Source organism: Populus euphratica, unplaced genomic scaffold (genome assembly GCF_000495115.2).
Source record: "Populus euphratica unplaced genomic scaffold, PopEup_1.0 scaffold26.1, whole genome shotgun sequence".
Taxonomy (NCBI): domain Eukaryota; kingdom Viridiplantae; phylum Streptophyta; class Magnoliopsida; order Malpighiales; family Salicaceae; genus Populus; species Populus euphratica.
This window is the reverse complement of record NW_011499896.1, coordinates 1,071,496-1,092,912: the sequence shown is the minus strand read 5'-3', so window position 1 is coordinate 1,092,912 and position 21,417 is coordinate 1,071,496. Positions and strand designations below refer to the sequence as shown.

At 32.8% G+C, this 21,417-nt stretch overlaps 2 protein-coding genes across 5 annotated transcripts; one reads left to right on the top strand and one right to left on the bottom strand.

Annotated features, from left to right (window-relative positions):
- Positions 1 to 849: 849 nt before the first annotated feature.
- On the top strand, positions 850 to 5,164 carry LOC105132111 (eukaryotic peptide chain release factor subunit 1-3). Its single transcript, XM_011035411.1, has 2 exons — positions 850 to 1,544; positions 3,382 to 5,164. The coding sequence occupies exon 2, from the start codon at positions 3,421 to 3,423 to the stop codon at positions 4,729 to 4,731; it is 1,311 nt and encodes a 436-aa protein (XP_011033713.1). The 5' UTR covers positions 850 to 1,544; positions 3,382 to 3,420; the 3' UTR covers positions 4,732 to 5,164.
- Positions 5,165 to 6,010: 846 nt separating this feature from the next.
- ACS (acetyl-CoA synthetase) lies at positions 6,011 to 13,129 on the bottom strand. Of its 4 annotated transcripts, none has more exons than XM_011035410.1 (18): positions 12,766 to 13,129; positions 11,860 to 12,347; positions 11,310 to 11,465; positions 11,071 to 11,193; positions 10,811 to 10,979; positions 10,558 to 10,640; positions 10,164 to 10,265; positions 9,999 to 10,087; positions 9,802 to 9,892; positions 9,156 to 9,269; positions 8,284 to 8,360; positions 8,120 to 8,198; positions 7,857 to 7,925; positions 7,588 to 7,756; positions 7,368 to 7,431; positions 7,072 to 7,162; positions 6,887 to 6,985; positions 6,011 to 6,473 (listed from the first exon to the last, which is right to left on the bottom strand). In XM_011035410.1, the coding sequence occupies exons 2-18, from the start codon at positions 12,337 to 12,339 to the stop codon at positions 6,288 to 6,290; spliced, it is 2,241 nt and encodes a 746-aa protein (XP_011033712.1). In that variant the 5' UTR covers positions 12,340 to 12,347; positions 12,766 to 13,129; the 3' UTR covers positions 6,011 to 6,287. The 4 variants fall into 4 exon arrangements, with proteins under 4 accessions (XP_011033712.1, XP_011033710.1, XP_011033709.1 ...); XM_011035408.1 differs by having other exon boundaries at positions 7,368 to 7,423; positions 7,580 to 7,756; positions 11,860 to 12,580; positions 12,766 to 13,123; XM_011035407.1 differs by having other exon boundaries at positions 7,368 to 7,423; positions 7,580 to 7,756; positions 12,766 to 13,123.
- Between the last annotated feature and the right edge of the window lie 8,288 nt (positions 13,130 to 21,417).

Below are 21,417 nucleotides of genomic sequence, written 5' to 3'. Positions count from 1 at the left end.
AAGACTCATGTCAACTCAGATGTATCTGTTAAACTCGATACCCGAGACATGAGACTAAGATAACTCAATAAAAAAAAAATAATCATGAATTCTGATTTTCAACCTAGTTAACATTTCAAACTTGTTATACTGCTTATGAGATTAGGATTGTCCCATAAAAGAAAAATCAGAAAAAATTATAAAATTCAATCCCCAATCAATCCAATATTGAAAAATAAAATAAAAAATATTGAAAAAAAATAAAAATAATAATTAAAAGAATGAGGATCAAATATAACATAAAATATAATGACATGACATCTTGCTATTTTGGAGAGAATCAAAGTGGAAATCGTAAAGAATAAAAAGAAAAGATAAAAAAATATAAAAGGATGCTAGAGCCACAATGGTTTTTTTCTGTCAACATGTATCGCATCCCAAGAAAGTTTGTGTTGAACTATTTTAAACTCTACAAATAAGACGTTTTAACATTGAATGAAGTCGCATGCCTCGCTAGAATATAACATCTTCTCTCATACGATGACACATGGGTTGATACCGTATTCAGTTCTTTAATTATCTAATTTAATTTAATTTTGTCAAATTAAATACTAATTGAGTCTAATATTTTTCTCTTGATATTACAAGATGTCCATGTTTAGACAACCAATACAAACCATTAAATTCAATCCCAAAAAAAAAAAAATTAATCTAATGCATGGCAAATGATATTGCCCCTAAGGCATTCCACTCAGACTCAGTAGTTACAAATTTAACCAACTTTATTAAGTATGAAGTGCGTGCAGTGAGATTACAAAGAGCCTGTTAATGTATATGGATGGAGAATTTGCCTTGCACAATTGAATTGGCAAGAGCAGAACACAAAACCGAATCAATCCCCCGGCGATACACATCATTTGTCCCTTTTCTCTTGCATTTTGCTGCTGCTGTTGTTTTCATCAAAGATGGTGACCGAACTAGTTCAAGAAAGACAGTTACACACGCACACTTTTAGTTTATGGTTAGAGATTATGCATTAAAAACTATCATTAGTTGAAAAAGCTAATGACGGGAAAATCTTCTACTTAGATCATATGGGCGACCAAGATCTTTCTTGAGAGTCAATTCTTCTTTAGAGGTGGCTGAATCCACAGACAAGTTTTTCTTCTTTCTCGGACAAAAAACCTTTCCTAAGTAATCCTTGGTACATCTCGGCGAGGTGGAAATTGAGGGCTGGTGCTGGCAAAGATGTCTTGCATGAGGCGTTGACAGATTTTCTCTACAGGTGGTCAATCAAAAATGTGAGCTTCTTCCAATTTTCTAAAAGATCTTAATAAAACAAAGGTTGAATAAAAAAATAGCATAAAGAAAGATGAAGGTTGAAAAACAAAAAAGAAATATGGGGATCGGACAAAAGAAAAAAAGGGGAGGGGTTTAGCATGCACGCGCAAAGGGAAGCCCTAGCCCCTAAGAAACATCTTTGACTAGTCAAGTGAGTAACTACAGAGTAGTAAGCAAAGCAGCTCATTTCGCCTGCATAGGAAGGGGAGCTCTTCTTCTCACAGGTAATTTTGAGTTTCAGCTTCTTTTCATCTGCCTTTTATTCTTCTTCTTATTTTTAATGTTTTTGTCTGAAAATGGATGTCTTTTTTCTACAAGTAGAGAGCACAACACTATGGAAGCAGATCTGGTGATAATTTTCATCTTCCAATCTGTGTTTTTGCATCACTTGTGTGCTTGATTCGTGTCTTGAGAAAGGGTCAAAACTTAGCTTTGACCTTATTCATGACCTCAGCTCTGGTTTGTTTGATGCCCAAATATTTCATCAAGATGGAGACTTTGCTTTTGGATGGTTTTGGTTCTCTTGCGATTCCTGTTTTTGCTCACCGAAGTGATAAGCCATCGTCTCTAAATGCTGGTGTCATATTTTTCAATAGCAGTAAAGTGTATTGACACTGTTTCGTTTCCTTCTCTTTCTTGTTTCTTTTGTGTTTCTGTTGTATGGAATGTGTGAAATAGGATTTTCTCCTTGTGGGTATCTTATGAAACTATTGAGAATTTTTAGTTTATTCGATTTTTCAGCTGCCACGACTGTTAGAAGGCTTGCTATGGTTTAAAAAATATTGCTAGTTTTCTCAGTAATTGCTTCGTTATCCAGCAGATCCCTCGCCATCTGATCTTATATTAGATAAAATGCTATTTTTCTTTTCTTTGTAATACACTATCTCCACAGCTGTAAGTTTGAAGGTTGCCTGGTTCTCTTTATTTTCTTCCTTATATCCAGCAACAAAAAGGACAATATGAAAAACACTCAATAAATTCACCTTTACCTGTAATTCGTCTCCCTTTATGAGAATATTTACTTATGCACTATTATTTTTACTTATTACTTTATCACCACCTCAAGCTAGGTCTTTCTTCCTGGCCTTAGCTATGCCAGACACCTCTCTCTTGAAAGGCCTATCGTGAAACATCATTTCTGTATGCTCTTGCATCAGTGTATAAGTTTAACCATCAATGTTCTTCCTCTTGGAATGGAGATTCAAACATCAACCATCTTATAGCTTTCAATGTGAAGTTTTCGTATCCCAGTAAATGTTTTTAGCTTCATTATTTTATTAATGGAAGCTATGGGTGTAATCATCAGTTAGATCATATTGTTACTCAAGGTGCTAGATCCAACTCAACATGTTGCTGTGATAAAGGAATGCATTCTGCTAGAACTTTTTGAACCGTGAAAGTTGTTTGCATATGGTAGCCATGGATAGCAAATAAAATATAAGAGAACGTTTTAAGTGTATGTTGTATTGTTTTTCTCCCCTCTTTCTTTAGTTAGCCATGCAGATGAAAAGTGATATGTGAAATCTATATTTGTTTTTCATTTTCTCACCATTTTTCATTTGTCTATACCGGGAAAGTGACTTGCTGGCCTAATTTTTTGGGGAATTGCTTCTTGTCAGATTCATGTAATTTTTAAACACCCAAAGAAGTGCTCATTGTATATTATTTTGTAATCAAAGTGCTTATATGCTAATACTTCACAAGTTAATTTATGAATACGTGTTGAGAAAGTGATCATTCGTAACATGAGTGACATTGCATTTTGGAAGATAAACAGGAACGTGTTTTGAGTGTGGATCTTGGATTTGTAATGTTTACTTTCTCGCAAATTCTTGCAAAAATCTGCATGCAGCTTCGTGAGTACAAGCTATCCTGTGTAAAGTTCTCGCCATATAGAAAAGAAAACGCATCATTCATAGTATAAGAAAATCGATCACAGAAAAATTTAAATAACATTCATTACGTGTTCTACAAGTATTGTTACAAAGGGCTCATTTATGTCTTTTTCCTGATGGACGGTTTATCTTCTTGTTTATGCGGAGTTGGTTTGTATCTATGCAGGGTAACCATATAGTTTTTTTCGGTCTATAGTTAATCAACATGGCTGATGGTCATGAATCGGATAAGAATATTGAGATATGGAAAATCAAAAAGTTGATTAAGGCATTGGAGTCTGCAAGGGGTAATGGCACGAGCATGATATCTCTTATAATGCCTCCTCGTGATCAAATATCTCGAGTCACAAAGATGTTAGGTGATGAATTTGGAACTGCTTCAAACATTAAAAGCAGGGTCAACCGCCAGTCTGTCTTGGGTGCCATTACATCTGCTCAGCAGAGGCTGAAGCTTTATAACAAGGTTCCGCCGAATGGGCTGGTGCTTTATACGGGAACAATTGTTACTGAAGATGGAAAAGAGAAGAAGGTGACAATTGATTTTGAACCTTTCAAACCTATAAATGCATCATTGTACCTCTGTGACAACAAGTTTCACACAGAAGCACTCAATGAACTCTTAGAGTCTGATGACAAGTTTGGTTTTATTGTCATGGATGGGAACGGCACCTTATTTGGGACATTGAGTGGAAACACGCGAGAAGTGCTCCATAAATTTACTGTTGATTTGCCAAAGAAGCACGGGAGAGGAGGGCAGTCTGCTCTGCGGTTTGCTCGACTTCGGATGGAAAAACGGCACAACTACGTCAGGAAAACTGCAGAGCTTGCCACCCAGTTCTTCATTAATCCTGCTACCAGTCAGCCCAATGTTGCTGGGTTGATACTAGCTGGTTCAGCGGACTTCAAGACTGAGCTCAGCCAGTCAGATATGTTTGACCCACGGTTGCAAGCCAAGATATTGAATGTGGTTGATGTTTCATATGGTGGAGAAAATGGTTTCAACCAAGCTATTGAGCTGTCAGCTGAGATTTTATCAAATGTGAAGTTTATACAGGAAAAACGTTTGATAGGGAAATACTTTGAGGAGATCAGCCAGGATACCGGGAAGTATGTCTTCGGTGTTGATGATACATTGAAGGCTCTGGAAATGGGTGCTGTCGAAATCCTTATCGTGTGGGAAAATCTAGATATCAATAGGTACACACTGAAAAACAGTGCTACAGGAGAAATTATCATAAAGCACTTGAACAAGGAGCAAGAGGCTGATCAGAATAACTTTCGGGATTCAGCCACTGCTGCAGAGTTGGAGGTTCAGGAGAAGATGCCCTTGCTTGAGTGGTTTGCCAATGAGTACAAGCGATTTGGTTGTACACTTGAATTCGTCACCAATAAGTCACAAGAGGGATCGCAGTTTTGCAGGGGGTTTGGTGGAATTGGCGGTATTCTTCGCTACCAGCTTGACATGCGATCATTTGATGAGTTGTCCGATGGAGAAGTTTATGAGGATTCCGATTAGGAATTCATGAGTTCGTTATCACAGGACTGTGAAAGCTTTTGTCAAGTTCGGTGGGCCTTTGTGACTGGTGGTGCCCGTGATTTGATCAAAACATTACAAGATTTTTCTGCTTAAATAATTGCATATTCAGCTGTTCATCATCAGATATTTTGGGTTGTTACGGTTGACCAACAGTTTCCATTTTCTTCTCCTCGTTTCTTTCTTTCCTCTTTGTGATCGTGAATCCTTGCAATGTGTCAAACTATTCCATGAGGATCTCACAATCACGATTTTACCATAGAACAAAAGAATTGTCTAATTGTTTGCTTGCTGTTTTTGTGCAATTAGTGTTGTTGATGGGATGCGGACAGCTAGCCAGCCATGGCATATCATGCAACTTTATGTTAGTTATAGTCTCGTGGCATCTTGCAATTTTGCACCTTTTTGTTTGTCAGATTCCAGTGTTAAGTTGAGGCTTCTCGCATTTGAGGGTACTTTCCTAGTGATGATTTGCAGTTCTCTAGCCTTTTGTTCTCTCCTCGTGCTGGATTCGGTTAAGTCGAAGCTTCTTTCTACTGACGGCATTGATCTGGATGCTTGCATTCATGGAGTTTGTTACTGATCGCCTTAAGTTTACAATTTCAACGTGTTCCATCACGTTCATAAAATGAGACGTTTCCTTGAAGGAGCAAGGGGGTTGCCTGATGCAGCTATACATGCCAAAACTTCTGCTTCCTAGCGACGGGTGGCTTCCAAAGTGAGCTCCTGAAATTGAATGTTCAGCCGCAGCTTGTGTCGGAAAGAAAATCGGAGCATGCCAAGCTTCTTCTGCAAGATAGAAACTAAGCCATTGAAATTTGATTATATTTTTTTTGTCCAAACCATTCAAGAGAGGCAGGATTACGTCAGTTGTGGAGCTTGTGGATTTGGAAGTTCAAGGAAGTGGAAGAGTACCATAAGGGAGGCCGAGGTTTTGGCATTTCAATGAAGTCTCCAATGAAGTTTTCCGTGCAACAAAATTTTTAGAAGCAAATTAAACTAAACGCTAATAGCTGTGTTTTTCAAAAATTTATTTTTTTATATATTTTCAAATAATTTTGAACAGTAAATACAACTAGCTATTTATTTACGCAAGAAGTAGAAACCAGAAAACAGTGTGGTTGCCTCAGCCACACCTTCATGACTCAACTGCATGTTTATTGCAGTTCCTCCTGTGATTCTCCGACCAGACAACAAATTGGTGTTGCTAAAACCATGAAGCGTGTAGGAAAAAATCCTCGTGTTCAAACAAGAATGAGAATGCAATCCGAGGATCAAAAACTGCTAATTCATACGTTGCATCAGAAAGAAGCAGCCAAAGTTGTACGCATTACATGGACAAACAATAAACAATTGGAATCACTCGTGTACGATGAACATGGCATGTTGGCAGAAGCAATGGGAGTTCCCTCATATAAATGAAATATGGATACTAGGAATTTTATTGAACTGGAGCAACTGTCATGGTTAATTAGGGTTTGGAGAGAGCCTCTAATATAACTTGCAGCAGTGACCTCCCATGCTGCGAGTTAGGAAATTCAGCAATCAGCAAGTTCTATAAGTTGCTCCACCACATGTGGTTCAGCAAGTGTGCTGGTGTCTCCGACTTCATCTAACTGCTTGGAAGCAATTTTCCTCAAAATTCTCCTCATTATCTTTCCACTCCTTGTCTTTGGAAGGCCAGGCGCCCAGTGAATTTTATCAGGTGCTGCAAATGCTCCTATCTGAAAGATGGAACTATAAGGCTCCAGCCAGTGCAACCAATAGAAAACATGTATTTTTACGCAACACCCTCCTTCTATCAATTAAAGATTGTTATGGCTTAAAATCACTCCAAATAAGCCAGCCAAACAGATGAAAGGAATCTGATATGTATTAGGCTTGACAAAACTAAACACGTCAGATGAGGGGGTATCAGACAAGAAATTTTCACCATGTATGCACAAAAGACCTCTTTACATGATTTCAAGGGCCTCCTTTTTTTTTTTGCACAGTAGAGTAAGGTCCAGCATGAAAAGGATACTAAATCTAAAAGATGCAACTTTGAAAATGTGAGAAAACACCACATGTCGATTGCACTAATGAGCAAGCATAATATGTTTAAAAAGCTGGTCAAGCTGCTCTATTGAATACAGACCTGCTTCCGCACTGTGAGTACAAGACTTTTCCGAAGTTCTTCACTGTAAGGTTCACCATCCACAAGGGTAACAAAGGCATAAATCCCCTGTCCTTTAACCTAACAACAGAAAGATAACGAGGTTTAGAAATACTGCAGAAAGAAATTTTTAACAGTTCTCTCAAAAACATGGGGACATTGCATACCTCATGCTCAACACCAACCACAGCAGCTTCTGCACATTTTGGATGTGAAACAAGAGCAGATTCAACTTCAGCAGTTCCAATACGATGACCACTGCACATATTATCAAGGTGACAATGAAAAGAATTGCACACTTGCAACCATAGAAGAAATAATGCAAATTTCAACTACAGGGAGGGGGGGTGGTCACTGTACTTCCTTGAAAAGTGTTCAAGTCACTGAATTTATTTAAACTTCGCTGGAATATGTGCAGGAAAAAAAAAGAGAGAAAAGGAAAGGATTGAGACCCAAAACATACCTCACATTGATGACATCATCAACTCTTCCAGTTAGCCAGTGGTATCCATCTTTGTCCCTGCAACATGGATGTAAGCCATCAGTAGTTTTTTGGCCATTCTTAGATCCCAGATAACAATGGAAACAAAGCTTCAAGGTTAAGCCGTTATGGACACCATCAAAATCCAAAATTAAGTACACATAAAATGGAAATGTCATTGAGATTTTAGAAACCCTGCTACAGCCGTCACCAGTAAAATAATAGCCAGCAAAAGGCTTGAAATACGTGGTTTCATATCGTTCATGATCCCCATAAAGAGTTCGGAATGCACCAGGCCATGAACTTTTTACACACAAATACCCACTGCACTCTCCTTCAATCTCAACACCCTTCTCATCAACAATGACGGGCTACAATTGAAACAGAAGAAGATTGATGAAGGGTGGGGAGGCATAGACCAGGGGAAGATATTAAATGAAAAATGGATAAGATGTTTGATTGCATAAAAACCTGAACACCAAAGAAAGGGAAAGTAGCAGAACCAGGCTTCTGTGGCCAGGCACCTGGTAGTGGAGTAATCTAACGGGCAGCCACAGATACAATTATTAATATATTCCAATGGTGAAGTCACGATAAAAGACTTCTAGAAAATACAAAGAGAAATAGAAGTTCTGTGAAATTTCTGGTAGCCATGAATAACAATTATAGTACAATTACAATTGGGAAATGATGGCATTGCACCAATAGCAAATAAAAAGAATATACAAAAATACCATGACACCACCAGTTTCAGTTTGCCACCAAGTGTCAGATATAGGGCACCGTGAGCCTCCAACTACATTGAAAAACCACCTGTAAGAAACAGAAATGCATTAAGAATTCTTTCTAAACTAAAGACCAGTTTCCAGATCAAGAAAAAGTTAATATAGCAAAAAACCTCCATGCACTTGGGTTAATGGGCTCGCCTACACTTCCAAGGACACGTAAGGACTTGCGTGAAGAGCGAGTAACATGCTGCATTACCAACAATAGTTGAGATTAACATGTCATTCACAATTCACAATACTTGCTTGAAGAGCTCCTTTAACCATGCATGTGTGCTCTTGCATGTAAAATCGATAGCATAAATATAAACTTAAAAATAAAAGCACCATAAATATAAACTTGAAAAAAAATGTAACTTCAATAATAATTTGCTAGATAATATAACCAGAGCACCCCCATGATCGAATGAAGTACTGAAGTACAATCCATTCACAGCCACTGAAAATTTCAGATCCTTCTCATGCAACCTTTATTTTTATTTTTTTTGGTTAATTACATTTACCAGGACAACAGAGCTCAGAAGGAATGAGACTCATGTTAAGAGCAACTATGAACATATATCAAACAAATTTGCAAATAGGAAATGAAAAAACAACCACATGGCTTTCAAAAGGCATTGTTAAATTTTAATCTTATCTTGATTGGCAATCATAAATTCCCCAAACCAATTTTGTTAGCACTAAGATAAATTACTAACACATTTCTTTTGTAACAATTTTTTTTTTTTTTTGTGTCGATAGAACTAAGAAAAACAAGCTATACTAAGAAACAATATATTCTATAACAAATAAAAAATAATGTTGCATGTCCACAATTTCTTTTTAGAACAAACTAAACATGGATATGCACAATAGAAAACAGGAGAAAAAATAAATATACTAGAATAATGTAAGATAATGGAGTGGGAATAACACCATCCTACTTTTCATAAACTTTATTAATGCCTTTACTGACAAATTATATGCAATGTAGTGGATATCTTGCCTCATCACTCTCACGCATCAGGGAGCGCACCAGGGTAGGGGCAGTGTAGAATATTGTCACCTTAAATTTGTCAACAATATCCCAACATCGCCCAGCATCAGGATAAGTTGGAGTCTGCAGGACATGCAGATACATTTTATAAAAATGAAATTTCTACAAATCCAAGAAGGTCACGCCATATAACTGGAATTGAAAGCTGATACTGGTAGGGAGAAAGTAGTTTGACCATGTTTAAAGAAACATAGCTTCCACATAATTGCATATCTTAATTTTCTTCCACAAGCACCATATTCAGTTAAATTATTAGAATCTTCCACCAAATAAAATTTCAGTCAATATTCTACTAACAGACTCAATTTTAATTCTGTTTTTTACAGTTTTTTCAGAAATTTTGATCTGTGAGATAATGTATTCACATGAAAAATAGACTTTAAAACACATGCCCAGTTTGCTTTCCTCTATAGAAACCTAGTCCGCCATACCAAGATCGTGAGTTTATATTCAAAATTTTCTGTCATAGAATTTCAAATTGTGAGAAGTTTACACAGATTTACCTATGAAGTTTCTGGGTTGTTAACTCAGTTCTCTGATTAAAAGAAAAAATATAAATGAGAACTTTCCAGACTGTAAGTTCAAAATAAGTTACCCCTTCAAATACGACAACAGATGCTCCATTAAGCATGGGTCCGTAAGTCACATAGCTATGCCCGGTGATCCAACCACAATCAGCTGTGCACCTAATGACAAGAAAAAATTCAAAAATAAAAATTGAACAGGTTAAGGAGCCACTTCAAACAGAGGAAGTGAAAGAAACAACAAGACAGATCTTAGTTTCATGGATACCAGTAGATGTCAGATGGTTTGTAATCAAAAGCATACTTGAATGTTGTTGCAGAGTAAACCATGTATCCTCCCGTTGTATGAAGAACTCCCTTGGAAACCATTTATTTTAGAAAAGCAAAGAAACAAGAAAAGGAGAGCCTTGGTCTAACCAAAGAATTTCATTACCTTTGGCTTTCCTGTGCTTCCACTAGTATATAGCAGAAAAAGGGGATCCTCTGCATCAACCCACTCCACCTCACAAGTAGTAGGATACTTGGGGACAAAGTCCTGAAGATGAATCATTTCCAAGAAAAAACAACATTGTATGGCCACTCTGCTGACTTCTTTTCTCAATAAAAATATCTCCATTCATTTTACCATGGGAAAAAAGAAGAAGAAGAGAACTTTGTATATTCAATTATTATCAACTGGTGGAGTATAAACTACCCTTTCCTACTCAGACAGGGGTAGTATACATTGAATCAATCATTCAGCCTCACAGCCATGCTCTATTGATTTATCACATGTTAAAGTTAAGTGGCAAGTTGAAGTTCTTATATTAGAATATGAGAAAACTAACCTGCCACCAGACATCTCTTCCCTCCTGCCATTTAGTGCCTTCCCTCTTCATGGCATTTTGGTTTTCATAAGTTAGGCATACATCTGTAGAGTTGAAAAAAGAAGGAAAGAAAGAATAATATGAGAAGTATGACCTTCTATCCAGTTTGGAACGCACAAAAAGTGAAGTTTCTCATGATATAACACATACATTATAGTAACCAAAATTGAATTCGCAGAGACATGGCCATTAATTAATTTACATGCATGCATACCTACAGATATTCCATTTTTTGCAGATTCAGCAAAGGCGGCATCAACAATGTCTTTAAGGTGTATAGCCTTGGCACCTCTTTTGACAGCATTACAAGTAATCACAACTTTTGGTTTGCAGTCTACGATTCTCTGAGCAAGAGATTCTGAAGAAAATCCTGCAAATACAACCTAATGGGAAAAGAAAAAAAGAAAAAGGGTAAGAGGTATTTATTTATTTAGAGAGCAGACTGATGAGAAGAACAAGTCGTAGCAGCTGTACCGAGTGAACAGCACCAATACGGGCACAAGCAAGCATGGCAATGGGGAGCTCCATGAGCATTGGTAAATAAATAACAACAGCATCGCCCTTCTTAACACCAACATCTTCCAAGTAATTTGATAGCTACAGATAAAACAAGATAATACAGGATAAGAAGGGCTACAAAATTCAACTAAGTGACCAACATACAGAGGCTATATCTATATCCTTTCGTTTTTTTTTTTAAAAAAAAGAAAGACCTGGCAAACTCTGTCGAGGAGCTGGGAGTAGGTTAAACTGTCTTCAAAACCAGGATCATTGCCTTCCCAATAAATGGCAATCTTATCAGCATTTCCTGATTCAATATTTCTGTCTAAGCAGTTGTAGCAAATGTTGGTCAAGCCTCCCTTGAACCACTGCGCAATTACAATAAATTACTGTCGTTAATGGGTGTGCAAATAAGCTAACCACACCCTCAATTAAAAAAAAAAAATTAAGCCTTTCGCACCCACATTTAGCCGAAGCTTCAGATACCAGTGGAGCTATTCGGACTTAGATATGCCACAAGGAACTAGTGACGAGACTCAAATCTGAGACCTCATGGTTGAATGAATTCTTATTCATAATAATTACTACAATTAAAATAAATACAGCTCTAAAAACTATATTCAATTGCACAAAAAGTTGCTCAAATTGGCTATTAATTAACTAGATCACCATATAAAGAAGTGTTTGCGTGTGTGTGAGTGTGTGTGTGTAAAAGAAAGTAAAAAGGTGGAGATAAAGATGAAAAAGATGAAAAAGAAAAACCTGAATACTGATATTGCCTTTGCGAAAGTCAAAATTCTCAGAGCAAGCAGGTTGATCCCATTTCTTTTTCCAATAGAACTGAGAAGCAATATCGGACCAAAAACCAGCCGGATCTTCAACGGACCTTTTGTACATCTCCAAGTACTGTTGAGGAGAGGAAACATGAGCTTGACGAGCGAAATCATCGCTAGGAAAGACAAGATCATTCTCTTCAGAAGCAAGTGCTTCTCCTAATATGACGGCGTGGAGGGCAGAAATCTTGCCGGCTCCAGACGGCACCTCCAGCATTGATGTCACGTGCCTCAGCTTATTATCCGTCGCCATCCGAGCACTCCTCTTGTAGTGATAATTATTCCAAATGGAACAACCACAGGAGGTAGAGATGGAGGTGATTCTTCTGTCCGGTGATTTTTTATTATTCAGAAACAAGAAGGGAACTCGACTTCCAACGAATTTGCTGTTTAACACCGGAGCCTGCATCTCTCCTACTATATAAATAAGATTAATTAATTTGTATTTATAATTCTTTTTTAATAGTCCCCGTAGAGAAGTTAATTTTTTCTTTTACTTCCTTTATTAAAGTTTATTTAATTTAATATAAATTACTATTCTCCCACGGATGCAGATGCGGCTATTTTTTATTTTAAAAAAATATTTTGCAATGATTTCCACGCTTTGACAGGCTGGCTTTTCAAGTTGATATCATCACCCTCGCCCTCGTCTACATGCCCAAAAAATAAAAATTCATTTCCCATGAGAAAATTAATTCCAAAAATTAACAGCGAAAATAAAAAATGGGGTAGCGATGAAAAGGGCGGGGTTTGGTTTTGTACTGGGTTGGGGTTGAAGAGAGTGAGGGTATCAGAGAAAAAAACAAATGACACCATGAATGGAAGCTGGACTTACCTTGATAAACAAAAACAAAATCGTGTTTGAGGTCTTAAATCCAGGGATTCTGAGCCACCTTCCGAAGGATATTTTGCTGATATATTTATATTTTCGCTGACCACACCACGTCCACCTTCACATGCCCAGCTAGCTGGTGGCTGTAGCCTTTACTATTTTGGTAGTGGTGGTGATGGCTGTTGTAGAAGAGGAGAAGAACTCAAGGGGTGGTTTTGAAGATGGAGGAGACGGGATGGGACGATGGGAGTTATCCATCTTTCACACGTTTCGTTTTCAACGATAACTTTTCTTTTTTTGTCGCTATTCTATTTGCCTGCCTGTGGTGGTGACTTCTGGTCGTGGGCACTAGCATCCAAGCTTTATTCACTGTTCCGAGTCTTAAAGTCAATTCAATCTGAAATTTCTCCAGTAGTAATTTGGAAAATGTTTTCAAAAATAGCTAAATGCAATGCGTGCATTGATCTTAAATTGCTCGTCATTCTTCTTGAAGTTAACCCAGCTAAAGGGCAATCCTAGCTACCTGGATATGGATATGGTGTCATTTGATCAAGTCCTTGTGGGTCTGCGCTGTGCTGTGAATTGAAATAGAAGAAAGAGACAAATCAAGAGATCCTCGGGATTCTCAGCCCAAGTTTAAGAGAGATTAGGCTGCTACTTCGCTAATACTAAAAACTTGAAATCTAACTAGAACGCGTCGGGTCAGTAACTGTACAGCCGGCACCGTTCATCTTTTTATAAAACCCGGTGGATGACATTATTTATTTTTTAACAATTCATTTTGTTACTTGAAATTTTATTTTATGTGATATGATTTTAATTTAATATCAATTATTTTTTATTTTTTTAATTAATGGTAAAATTGGAAAAATATAGATTAAAATAAAAAAAATATGAATGGTGCCATAAGTTTACAAAGAAATATATATTTTGATCCTCTCACTTTAAAAATAATATAAATTCTATAGCTTCGATTTTTTATCAAATTCAATTGTAATATAAAATTTTATTTTTGTTATTTTTTAGTTTTTATTTGAGAAAGAAGAGAGAGAGAAATTACCAACAATATAGAAAGAAAAATATCTTTAACATCAATTTAGGTTATCAAAACAGTTAATATTTATGTCAAATGGTTCTATTTAATAAAAAGAATTCAAATTAGATATTTTTTTACCTTAGTTCTTGAAAAAAAATCTAAACTCACTTTGATTTTTAGTTTTTTGGATGATTATTCAATTTTTTTAAGTCATTGATAGGTTTATCATTATTCTTAAGATATTTTGAGTAAAAAATTAAAATAAAAAACAAGTTTTTTTGGTAAAAATAATTTAACGTTTGATTTTTCGGTATTATAATAGTCGAAACTTGGATAAATTAGATGATGCATCACCTAATATTTTTTTAAAAAAATAGAATATACAAAATGTCATCCTGCCCCGTTGTAATAAAAAAAAATACAAAGATCTAGTATCGCAGACTTACCAACATGGACCTGCTTATGGGCCTTGACAAAATGGGTCAAGCTCATCAATGCATGGCTTTTGATATTTTTTTATTTTTTTTTAAAAAGTAATTTTTTTAATATTTAGATTACTATCTTTTCCATCTTCTATTTTGTTTAGAGAGCATGTTTTAAATGATAGTTATTTTTATTATTATAAATTTAAATTTAAAAAAAATTCTTATTCATCTATAATTATTTTTGTTTTTTGTATAGATGAATTTTATTTTTTAAAATAAAAAAATTACTTTCAAATAACATTTTTAATATATGTAATCTTGAATACTATTTTTAGTCATTACTTTTTATTTTTTATTTATTAATACATATAATTTTTAATTATGAATAAAAATTTTAATTATAAAAGATGTTGAAAAAACTTGTATTTATATTTGGTCGACCCTCCCATATAACAGGACATGAATGGAGATTACGAGGATGAGTCCAATGTAGCAGAGCGGGGAGAGGCGTGCACATTTTTCGTTTTCTACAGTAGGTTTTTTGGTCCCCGTTTTGTTTACCGCTGTTGGTAGTTGGGACCCGTGCTTTAGCCATGGTTCACTGTATTATGTGTTAATAAATAAATAAATAAATAAGTCATCAATAATAACTGAAAATAAAACTGAAAAAATCAAGAAACAGGTATAGATTAATTTGCAAAATAAAATATTTATCTTGTTATATTTATTAAAAAAAATTATTAATTTTTTATTTGATCAAACTATAATGAAAATAGAAACACACTAAATTGATTGAGTAAAGTAAAAGGTTAAAAAAATTATACGAGGTTGTATATATCAAAAATATTATCTAAAAATAATTTTTTTATCATAAAAAATAAATTCATCTATGCAAAAGATAAAAAAAAATTATGAAAAAAATCAAAAAAATCTCTTCAAAAATTAAATACACACAAAATAGTGTTTTTAAAAATATCTATAAAAAAGATTAAAAAAAAAATCATAAGTGAATGATAACAATTGAAACATAAATTTAAAAATTATTTTACAAAAAAACATTAAAGAAAGGTATAAATAAAAACAAATAGGCCGGATATTATAGCCTAACTTATTAAATTTGTGATTCAAGTTAAGGAATCAACTAGATAAAATATTTTTTTATCTTAAATATACACCTAATATATATAATTTAAAAAATACAAAAGATAGCTAAAAAAAACTCAGGCATGCAAGGCCATAGGCTGACACATGTAGGTGGACCTTCAAGCTCAAGTTTGTATAATGGTTTTATTTTAAAATATTTTAAAGGATTTGATAACCACTTATATTTATTTTTAAAAAAATTATTGATTTCACATTACATGTCATGTCAAGACAGATGACATATCGTCTATAAACTCAAATTATAACCACTAATATGCTGGGTGTAAAATATGGACAATATTTTTTTTGTTAAAAAAACCTAATTTTCAATTTATTTATATCTAAAAACACTTTATTAACATTATTGAAAATTTAAAATCTCACAAACCAATCTATCAACTTAAAATACCAAAAAACACATTTTGTTGATTAAAAATAACTTAAACAATGATTTTTTTTTTATTACTGGAATTCAACGATTCTTTTCTTTCTTCTCTTTTTAACCATAGATTAAAAAACAATATAAATAAATTTTTATACTTAAATTGATTTTATTAAATTTTAAGGGGTCTAAATTATATAATATATTTTATTTTTAAAATTTAAGAATCCAAGTGTATTTTTCATATAATTTGTGCCATGTCATCAATGTTTGGTGTCTATTTAATTTTAATTCTAATTCTTTTAATTCCATTCTTTCCTAAAAATTCTAAATTAATTAGCCTTTTAATTAGGATTAAATTTCTCAAAATAAAATTTTGAGGACGAAAATGAATTGCCAAAATGAAAATTTTTTTAGAGTTATCTTTTATCGCATTGCATCTATGAAAACTCAATCAGATGGTCTTTTATCTCATGGATTTGTGGGAACTCAGTCATCAGGATCGGAGAATATGTTGCAGAAAATTCCCCAGTATCTCTTCAATCAATCAAATCATTGTAAGCTGGGTTGTTTTTTTGGTGAAGTTCGAGGAAGCATTATTATTCACATTGGCTTTTTCACTTAGAAGATAGATGGGTAAGGGTGTGATGGTGGCTGGATAATCAGGGCCTTTGATTGGCGGCGATGGCCATTGTCAGGTGGCGTGGTTGCAAGTGCTAGAGGTTGGGTTTCGACGTGGAAAAAGAGGACTTAATTATTTGCTAATGTTGCTACCACTGTTGGTATGCCCTGGAGGATGGGTTGCATGGTGAGGTCTTCAGACAGAGAGGAAAAGAGCTTTGTGGCTTGGACGTTTGTGGTTATGGAAAATAGAAGGGTGCTGCTGCCGGCAAGGGGAGGGGTGGCTATGGCATAGGCCGTGGGTGGTGGTGATGGCGATAAAGGATGAAAGAGAAGAAAGAGAAGGGAAAAGGAGAAAAAGGATCAGCTAATTAATAAAAAGGAAAAGAAACACAACGACAGCCCGATCTAAAACACTCCCAACTACCAATTGCCGATATAAAAAAATATATATATTGAATAAAATTAAGTTACAGAGGGTGCTGTGAGGAAGGAAAAGGAAAAAACAAAGAGAGTAAAAAGTCAAAAATATTTTAGTATTTCTATTAAGTTTTAAATATGCTATTCAGTATGTAAAGTATAATTTTTAAAATGATAAAAACAAAGTACTTTCGTATTTAAATATTGGAAGGGTCAAAATAAATTTCTCTATTGTTATCTATATTTCAAAATAGAAGTGCCAATTATTATCATACATATATCATAAGAGGTCAGTTTTTGGAATTACTGCACTCTCACTCTCTCACAGTACATTATGGATGGGAGTAGTATATATATATATATATATATATATATATATATTTTGTAATTTTCACATTTTGTATTTTTGAGCTGAAATTAGCTCTCAATTGAATATTTTTTAGGAGGGATATTTGAATTAAAAACTAAGGAACTCAAGTAAAGCTAGAGTAACATAAAAGGCAGGTCAAAACTTTTGTTAACACATTTATTTTAATTGCATATCCTTTAAAAATGTTAAGTGACGAGTCCCTTTAATTTAAAATATATATATTTTGATAGTTAATTTTATTTTTTTTCAATCTTTTTTTAGTAGGAGGAAATAAAGGGTGTCGTCGAATTCTAGCTTAAAGAAAAAAATAGTCGTTGGAGAAGAATACGGTCACCAAAACAATTGATTTTTGTATTAAAAGGTTCCATATGATGAAGGGGTTACTTTAAAGTATTTTTTTTTTACCTTAAAACACCTAAAAAAATATGAACTTCGGGAAGATTTTTTGTTTTCAAGTGGATTTTGGGTTTTGGGGTGATTTATTGAGTTTTTGGTAGTTATGAATTCACTCAACAATGTCTCTAAGGTGCTTTCTTGGTATTTTGAAGCAAAAATAAATTGAAAATAAGTTTTACGAGTAAAAAATAAAGGATTGTGTTTTTCCAGCCATCGCAGTGGCTAGATTTTGTTTTGAAAAAAATAATGCATTATTTATGTGAATTTTTTTAAATAAATTTTGGGTTTGTGTTTTAATTAGATTGTGAATATTTTTAAATAATATTGAATGTGTTTAATTTTTAAAGAAGCACGCATGATTCATGTATGTTTTTTTCTTAATTTTATATAAATTAAATTTGTTTTTTTAATATTAGCTTTTTTATAAGATTTTTAATATGTGCAGCCTTGCATCATTTTTTAATTCAATAAATTTTATATATGTGTCAGTTTTTATTACAAATTTTATTTATTTTTCTATTACAAATTTATTTTTATAGAAGAACCCATTAAATAAAACTAGGTAAATTATCTGTATTGTGATATTAGATATTTTGATCTTTATTTTTCACTTGGTTTTCTTAATTTTTTTTATTATTGATGATTTTTTTATTTCCTTACACAATGACTATTTATTTACTTAATTAGACACGTGCATAAGTTTTTATATTTACATCTAGAAGTTTTTTTAGTGTAAAAAAACAAATTGAAAAAAATTATATATTATTTTTTATTATATTTTGACGTTTAAGATTTGATGCTTATTTTTATAATTTTTTTTTATTTTTTCCCCTAAACCTTTTATGAAAGTTTTATTATTTTTAATCTCACCGTTCAATCCAAGTTTATAGTGTTTTTTTTTTTGTTTGTTTTTGTTCTCTTCATTTTTATTCCTTGGTTAATGTTTTTATTCTTTTCAATTTAACTCTCAAGTTTAGAATTTTTTTTTTGCCTTTTGATTTATTTTTTAATGCAATTTTAACTCATTATTTTTCTTGTAATTTTTTTGTGTGTTTTTTTGTTGTGATTTTAATCCTCGCAATTTCTTTAATGTACAATGCTTTCAGCCTTATAATTTAGGTCATGATTTAAAAAGTTAATGGTAATGCAATTTTAACACTCATTACTTTTCATTTTTTTTATTTATGCAATTATCCTACTTTTATTTAATTTTTACTTTGTTAACAAATAAGATTATTGAAATATTTTGAGAATATTGTGAAGGTATATTTCTATAATATTGACAAGCGTTCATCTTTTATATTACATCATTGTTTTTTTATTTTATTTGCTCTCAATATTTTATTTTTTAATGATATCATTAAATTAAATGAATTTATTAAACTCATTCGAACCAATTACTCGAATATTATATTTTTTAAAAAAAATATTTATATCTTTTTTAGGTTGATTTGTGATATAGCAAGGATCATCTATCTAATAAAAATGCCAATTTTAAGAATTTTTCAAAAATTTTAAATGATATGAACTTGAAATAATTTGAGTTTTTAAGTTAATTCACTTCATGTTACCTATAAATCAAACACTACTTTAAAAGATATATACAAGGTGGGTTGGGGACAATATAGAGTTAAAGTCTATTTGTTTTTATAGTTACATCGTGTTTTTCTTTTTAAATAATTTTTTAAAAAAATTATTTTTACGTGCTAATATGAAAAATAAATTAAAAATTATTATTTAAATATATCTTTAAATAAAATTCACTTTAAAAAACAATTACTATTATAATATCAAATATTATTTTAAAGTGTGTTGCTTCATAAAACTCATGATTTCCTTTGAAAAACAAAAATATATTCCTAACCAATTATAAATTATAAATAGTAATAGATCTGGGGAGAAATTTTTCCATTGATTATCAACTCATTCATGACATATAACTAGAAGATATAAATAGATTAATCTACTTTAATTTTTTATTAATAACGTACAAGGTCTATGTATATGCATTTCCATCTCAAAATCATAAATCATGATAAAAGTGCCAACTCAAAATTGCGTTGACAACAATTATTATAATTATAAGTACAACTAAAATGCGCGGTGGTAAAAATACTGTGGATGGTTCATAATTTTTTCTATTTTGTTATTATTAAAATCAATTAAATATCTAATTATTTAGGGTATTTTATTTATTTTATAATGAATTATTTGTCATTACTACATTAATGTAGCCTATATATATCTTTTTAAGTTTGTCATGTACAATGACATGATTTTATTGTCCTTGATCAGAAATTTTAAGATTTTCGGTGAGGGATATTTTTGTTTTCTTAAATTTTATATACGATAAAATAACTAAATTATTTCTTAAAATAAAATTTTATTCATTAATAGTCAGAGGTATTTTGATATTTTTAAGATTTTTTTATATATAATAATAGGTTCGTAGAGGAGTTTTTTAAAATCTCAACTTTTAATATAAAGTTAAATTCCTTAAATATCATCGGGATAAAAAATTAAAGCTTCCTTGGAGAGGCTTTTTGTCTTTTAAACTTGGCTTTTTTGTTATACTGGGGAGGTACAAGGGGAACTTTGGTCTTTCTATTAGGAGATATAAAAATTAATAAAAAGAAAATGTTGATGACACGTATAGGCCACTAAGTGGACACTGTTGACATCCTTCGGGTGAAGCATTTGACGAAGTTTTACAGTCAAACGATGTATTTATAAGCGGTGCTGACATCTTCTACGTGGTGTGCAGTGTATGCAGTTCCAGTGTATTTTATTATTTATTTTGTATATCAAATTTATTGTTTATTTTTTTATTATTATATATTTTTTTAATTTTTTAATTTTATCATTATCATTTACTTAAATTTAATTTTCATATCATAATTTCATCCTTAAATATTTAATTTTAATTTTTTTATATTAATTTTTATTTTTATTTTTTTTATCATTGTTTATTTGTTTTGGATATTTTTTTTTGTATTTTTTCCTCAACTTAATTAATTGTTATTTTTTTAGTTGATTTTTTTTTTATAAGATTACTCTAGTGGTCAGGATCATAAATTTGTACTAACATTAAAGTCAATTCAAAGACAGGGCAAAGCACCACCAACCTGACCAGCTTAGAGTACACAAATTTTTATTTTTAATTTTCAAAATAATGATCCTGAATATTATTTTTAATGTCAAAATGTGGTAGTGATAAAATCATGGAAGGATATAGGATAAAATTTACAGTAAAAAACTAAGTCTGGGTTCTTGGATTTCAGGAAGGAGAAGGGATTAGGATAGTGGTTTGGATTTAAAAAAAAAATCAATGAAAAGGTTATAGTATTCAATTCAATATAAAGTTTTTTTAGTCAATAATTGAAATATAATGTTGATACTATAAATATTTTGAATTATTTTATATATATTTTCACGTAAAAAACAAAAAAAATCCTCACCACTTTTACAAGTACTTTATATAAATACCAAGTAATTATCTTTCAAGCTATGAGGATCATGAGTGCAGAGCAGCATGGGAATCCCTGGCCATGCAAACAGATCGTTAGACGTAAAACCTTCCGTTCGTGAAGCACCTTTATTACAGCATTTTAAACTAGAATTGTGGGGCTCCTATACAAGAGATCCCCTCCAAAAATTGGCGTATGCCGTTATTTGCGGCGTGCACACGGTATTTTTTATTAAAAGGCGAAAGAATAGTTCGCTCTGTGCTCACCGCGCGGCTGCGTGATTTTTGCGTGGAGAATGTACTCATTTATATAGCAACGCCTCGCGTGTTGGAGTTTCTCTTTAGGCGATGTGGGACATTCTCTCTAACGTTGCCAAAAACCTCTTTGATACTTTA